General features: G+C 48.0%; 1 protein-coding gene across 5 annotated transcripts in view; it reads left to right on the top strand.

The window, feature by feature from the left end:
• The first annotated feature begins 934 nt into the window (after window positions 1–934).
• The window catches only part of CERS4 (ceramide synthase 4), a 44,212-nt gene continuing 39,146 nt past the window's right edge, over window positions 935–6,000 (top strand). Inside the window, exon 1 of one of the 5 annotated variants that reach the window (XM_068174246.1) lies at window positions 935–1,138. Coding sequence is in view for 1 of the 5 variants with exons in the window: in XM_068174239.1 (XP_068030340.1) it covers window positions 4,661–4,683 (23 nt within the window). In the remaining 4 variants the exon portion in view is untranslated. Of the gene's footprint in view, window positions 1,139–4,645; window positions 4,684–5,258; window positions 5,337–5,479; window positions 5,598–5,931; window positions 5,957–6,000 lie in introns of those variants that run through there. The other 4 variants (XM_068174239.1, XM_068174248.1, XM_068174242.1 and 1 more) reach the window with 4 other exon arrangements.

The raw sequence follows: 6,000 nt of genomic DNA, 5'->3' as shown, positions 1-6,000 counted from the left end.
TTTTGTCAACCCTGAAAGGAGCAGGCAGGTGGATGAGATGGTTGTTGTAGGTCTCCTCCAACTGAAATATTCTAGTCTGTTCAGTTCCTAGGGCTGGCTGCAGGGCTGCAGGGTCCTATCTGTGCCATGGCAAAGCTTGGTGAAGCCCTGGCACTCTCTGGAGCAAGAGCCTTGGGGTGGGTATGAAAGGTGTATGCAAAATGCAACACTTGGCCACCAACTCCTGAAGAGCTGAGAGACGTGATGAGGACTCAGCAGCCAGTGTTCTGTTTGTGGTGTTACCTTAAGTAACACCACTTGCACACATTCATCTCAGTACTTCTGTATGAGTGTCAGAGAACCTGTGAATGAAATTCAAAAGCAAATGAATGGAAATTAAGTCAGTTTTGTTTCTAATAAAATCAGCTATTCAGTATATCATCCTGAGTTTTGCTGCACTGGCTGTGCAAGGGAAGGGGAGGATGTTCTGACACTCCAGCAGGCTCGCCTGGGAGACTTCACCCTCTTCAATAAAAATATCAGCAAGAGACCCTTAAGTGTCCAGAGACATGAGTCCTGAGGTCCTGACATTCACCCTGAAAATGGTGCTACGGGATGAAATCACAGCAGGTATGGGCAGAGCCAAGCAGCACAGAAAGGGCACTGGATTGCTTGCTGAAGTCGCAGAGCCTAATATTAGTCACAGGTCAGATACTTTAGAAAGCCTTTCAAGAAGGACAGAGATTGTGGGACAGCTTTCCTGCCTGTAATCCCCTGGAGCAGCACACTCAATAGCAGGTCTTTGAGGCTTGTAACCCAAATCCTGCCAGGCTGCACAGAGAGTACAAATGGCTCTTGGATACTTTGGTCTATACCTAAAATAGGAACAAAGCTGCTCCCATGTGCCTCCCCACAGAGCTGGGGGAGGGGCTCACACGGTATCTGAGAGTACCCATGATGTCTGCATCTCTCCTATTTCCACTACACTCGCAAAATTGTACCTTTCTCTCAAGATACTGAACTTTGGCACCAGGCAATAAGCCACCTTCTCTGCACACCCAAGGTTGTAAGGATATCCAAGGACAACCAATTCAGGCTGATACATGGCAGGAAAAATGTGCAAGTAAGACAGTGCAGCAGCTGCCAGCAGCAGGAGCGGGTAAGTGAACTGCAATAAGCAGCGATGGGTATGGGATGTGGGACGTGCTGTCTCTGCACAGAGAATCTGAGGTCCCTCTGTGACCCTAAACATTAGGGTTCAGAAACCAAATGGCACAGTAAGAGCAGACACCAGTGTCAGAATATTGGGGTGGGGGTGCCAGCACGAAAGAGAGTAAGTGGAGCTGTGTCAATGGGCATCACCTGTCACTGCAGGATTTAGGACAGTGTCCAGGTAGAAGACAGCTGCTGAGAGACAGATAAGGGGGACCCGATTTAGCCCAAACAAAAAATTCTGCATCAGGCTTGAACAAATGAAGAAACTAAATGGCACAGAATTCAGGATTATCTAAGTGGGAAAAAGGAAAGTACATACATCAAAATATCCATACAGTGGTGTTAACAGGAAGTTGCATGTTATCTTCCTAGGGAATAGTATGATCAGCAGAAAAGGAATGTCTTGAGATGGTGTTGACCCTCAAAGAAGAGCTGTTATTCCAGAAAATTCATAGAAGACATTGCTTTTACAGGAATAGCCATTGGTAAATGGAAAGAGAACTAAAAGATTTTCAAATTTTCCTAATAAAGAACGTTCTTTAAATCCCACCATCTCTGCATTTCAGGGTAACTAAGATGGCAGAGACCTGTTCAAAGCACTCTAAGCACACTCTCTAGGAGAGTATGTAATTTATAAAGGACCTGTGAGTAAAACTAAGCTCTTGCTGCTGTAATGTGCAGGCTTTGATGGCATTCACAGATCCAGGCTCTGCACCACTGGCTCATACATTCCATTACTGCTGTACAGTTTTTTAATTGCTAGACTCCTTCTGCTTTAGTCATGTAAAACCCCATTGGCCACAGCCAGTGCCAAAATGATGCCACATCTGGTGCCATGAGCAAGCAGATGTGGAGGCACCCAGGTGGAGCTGGCATTCATAGCCTCTACAGAAGGAATCCACAGCAGACTTGGAACAGAGATACCTGCTTTCTGTGAAGACAGCAGGGATTTATTTTAATGACCTGGCTTAGCTGATAATATGAAGACTTTAAGACTCCTCAGACTGTTAGTGTTGGGAGTGTTGGCATAAGAAATGTCACTGATTCAGAACACAAGCATTTCTAGAGAGGAGGTTTGCTGCAGTTAATCATGGTTAGGCTCCTCTTGAGAAGCATCAGTGATGTGTGAGCCATAGTATCTACCCCCTGACACCCTCATTGTCTGACCACAAACATATGCCTCACCATGATCTACAAGAAAGTCAAATTTCTGAGTTTGTCTGCTAGTGATAATTTCTTCAAAATTCCCAGCTTACCCTGCTCTGACAAAAAAAGCCATAAAGTGATAATAGAAAGGCATGTTCAAAAGGATAGTCCTGTTAGCAACAGCATCTTATCAAATTTCAGGTGTAAATAACAGCACGTTCTTCCATGAATTACCTGTGCAGTTCCAGTTAGACACTGTACCACAGCATCCTCTCTCAAGACCTGAGGAATTACACTATCTCCTGAAGACAAGCCTCCTCCTTTCTTCATAAACAGGATCTATTTCAGGAGTAGATGAACTATTTCCATGAAAATGCTGTGTCCTGATCTTGAGTTATAATGGCTTTGGGATCCTCACTAGGATGGAGAGGTGCATGAATAAGACGGTAGGATGAAGTGTCATGAGAGTCACAACTCAGAAGTGTCTTGAATGCAAGAATCCACACAAGGTGAGATTCGTTGATGGGCTGATGGACCAGTAAGGCTGCAGTGGCCAGCAGCTCTGCCCAGATCATGTGCCACAGCAGGCACAAGCATTCACTCACCATTGCCAGACCTAGGCACATCCAGCTCTGGGAGTACCAGTGCTCAATTGCATTTGGAGTTTCATAGAATTACAGAATGGCTTGGGATGGAAAGGACCTTTAAGTCCATCTCATTCCCACCCCTGCCATGGGCAGGGACACCTTCCACTATCCCAGGTTGCTCCAAGTCCCATCCAGCCTGGCCTTGAACACTTTCAGGGATGGGACAGCCACAGTTTTCCTGGGCAAAGTGTGCCAGGCCTCACCATCCTCACAGGGAAGAATTTTTCCCCAGTATCCCATCTAACCCTGCCCTCTGTCAGTGGGAAGCCATTCCCCCTTGTCCTGTCCCTCCAGGCCCTTTCCCAAAGTCCCTCCCAAGCTCCCTTGGAGCCCCTTAAGGGACAAAAAGGGGCTCTGAGGTCTCCCTAGAGCCTTCTCCAGCCTGAATTAATTTTGCTTACCTCAGGTCCTGCTGACTAGGAGGAACTTCATTTTCCCACTCGAGGGTGCTGTTCCCATTGGCAAAGGCCACCCATCTGCTTTTCCAGTGCCCAGCATCACATCCCAGAGCTCACAGACAAAATGGCCGTCAGGCTTGCTCAGAGCTTCATTTGGACTCACTGAACACGATTTCAGAGGGTAACATTCTCGTGGACTCTAACTAGAGGACTTGTTTGACCTCTGAACACATTATCATCCTGTTCATAGTGGGCATCTGCCAGATAAATGATTACGTTTTTATAAATCTGTGTATACTCATAAATATATTGTCATATAAATACTAACCCAGCAGGGGTTCAGCAGTCCATATTCTGAAATGATAAGTTATTTTTAAGTCCCTCATATCCTAATTGTTTCATGAAGTATTGAACAAACTTGATAGGTAAGAGACTGTGTGCCCATCTTTGTCCTTCAGACCCCTTTGGATGTCTCAAGGTACAGATCTCAAAAAAACTGGTATCTTTCATGGCTGGAAGGCAGCACTCTGCAGAGGGATTGAGTAGCAGTATTCAGCACTTGTAATTCTAGACTCACCATGATTTATGATTATGGACTGCTGAGGCATGCAGGGTTAGCACTTCTGACCAAGGCTCTGCTCTGAGCTGTGCTCTGCTCACAGCTTTGCTGTGTGGAGGGTTTTGCTGGGCTGTGGTGCTGCTGTGGCTCTGTGTGCTGGGGACCCTCTCGTGTGGACACAGATGGGTCCTCCTGAGTGGGAGGACTTGCGTCACACCTCTGTAACTAAAAGAGTCACAGTGAACGCAAGGGAAATAAAAGGCAAACAACACATGAACACCTTCCTTTGCTCCAGGGGTCTTAGATGGTTTTGTTCCACCTATTGCACACACAGAAACAAGCAGACTTTTGCTCGTGGGAAGCCCAATCCCAATCTTTTGGAAGTCGGTGGGAGTTTTCATTCACATCAGTGGGCTTCGGATCAGCCCCAGAAAAATGGGCTTTATAAATATAGGCATTGCAGATCAAGCACTGTTTTAAGTTGATTTCAGTGATGCCACACAAGGAGCCACTGGACGACCGCCTGCTTGTAGGTATACAGGGGTCCCCTGGGGCTCTGAGATGGCCAGAGTTTCCTGGCAGGATTGGAACTCCAGGGCCCCAGTACTTTGTGCAGCTATGTCCTCTGATATGCTGTGGCAACCTGGCTACTGAAACAGAGACTGTTTACAAGCCATCCCTTTGTCAGCAGCTGGATTGCACACTGCCTAGTGAGAATGGAGCAGTTGGACTCAAATGGGTAAGCGAGAAAACTATCAGCAAGTCACTGTGTTTGTTTTAAAATTGTTCGCATTTCTGTCTGCAAAGGTATTTATAACCATGTTAATCATAACCGTGCTGACTACAGCTTTAGAAAAGTCTGGCAAGAAAGAGCTGATGGACAGCATTTCAGTGAGACAAGGGAACAGCCTTAAGTGCTCCAAGAATGCATTATAGCACAGGAACAGCAAACAGGATCTGTACTCCCAAGGCTTGAGAGCAAGAATGACGGAATGGAATTTTTTTTGGCCTGCGTAACACAGGACAGAATAGATCATCTTAAGGGTGTTTTTTTCCAGCCTTGCAATCTACACAGCTGTACTGCGCTGATTCCAAAGCTGTGGTCCACAGAAGGAGCACTTTCTCCATTTCGACTGAAATACTATGTATTACTTCAACCACTGCTTTCCGTGTAAAGAGCAGCTACAATTTCGCTGAAGGAGCCCCGGGTCCTCCGCGCCGAGATCTCCCGGCGAGGCCGCCCTGAACCGCGGCCCGGGCGGGCAGGGCCGGGCCGGGAGCGGAGCGGGGCAGTGCCGCGCCCGCCGCCGGCCGCTCCGCCCGGGCGCGCAGGGGCCGCTCGCGGGGCGCGGCGGAGCCCGGGCCGGCGCTGCCCGGCGCGGGAGGCCGGAGGTGAGCGGGCGGCGGGCGAGGGCCGGGGGAGCCGCGGGCCGGGCCGGGCCGGGCCGGGCCGGGCCGGGCCGGGGGAGCCGCGGGGCTGGCGCGGCCGTGAGCGCGGCCGCGGGCCGCACGCTACGCTCAGCCCGCGGCGAGCACGGGAGCGTCGCTTTCACCCCTTGGCATGAAAAACGATGGAATTGAGGGAAGATTTTCTTGCTGGCAATGAAAACTATTCCCAGAGATAAGGACGGCAAAGCTGGGCAAGAGGCTGAGGTATTTAGTTTGTGATTTGAATTGTTTTTAGAAAGATTTGTGTAATGATCAAAATTCAAGTAGGATAATGACAAAAAGCCAACCTAGCAAACCAACCAACCCTAATTTTAGACTGGAGTTGCCGAAAACTTCAAATCAGGTACTTGACAGCAAATTCCACTTCTGGAATAGTTTCAAGCCAGACCAGCTGGTAGGTTTTTGGAGGTAATGGCAATGGGATAAGAGTAAAGTTTGGTGTCAGGGCATGAGGTGAGTGTTTCTGGAGCAGACCAGTGTTAATTTGCAGTCCGACGGCTGAATTTTAGCTCACCAGATTGGAAAATGGATCTTTATCTATATCAGTTTATCATCATTTAAAGGTAATTCCTTCTTTTGAAAGTGTAATATGGAGCTTTGTGGGATA

Source organism: Anomalospiza imberbis, chromosome 27 (genome assembly GCF_031753505.1).
Source record: "Anomalospiza imberbis isolate Cuckoo-Finch-1a 21T00152 chromosome 27, ASM3175350v1, whole genome shotgun sequence".
Classification (NCBI taxonomy): Eukaryota; Metazoa; Chordata; class Aves; order Passeriformes; family Viduidae; genus Anomalospiza; species Anomalospiza imberbis.
The sequence above is the reverse complement of the archived record's forward strand: the minus strand, read 5'-3'. Positions and strand labels throughout refer to the sequence as shown.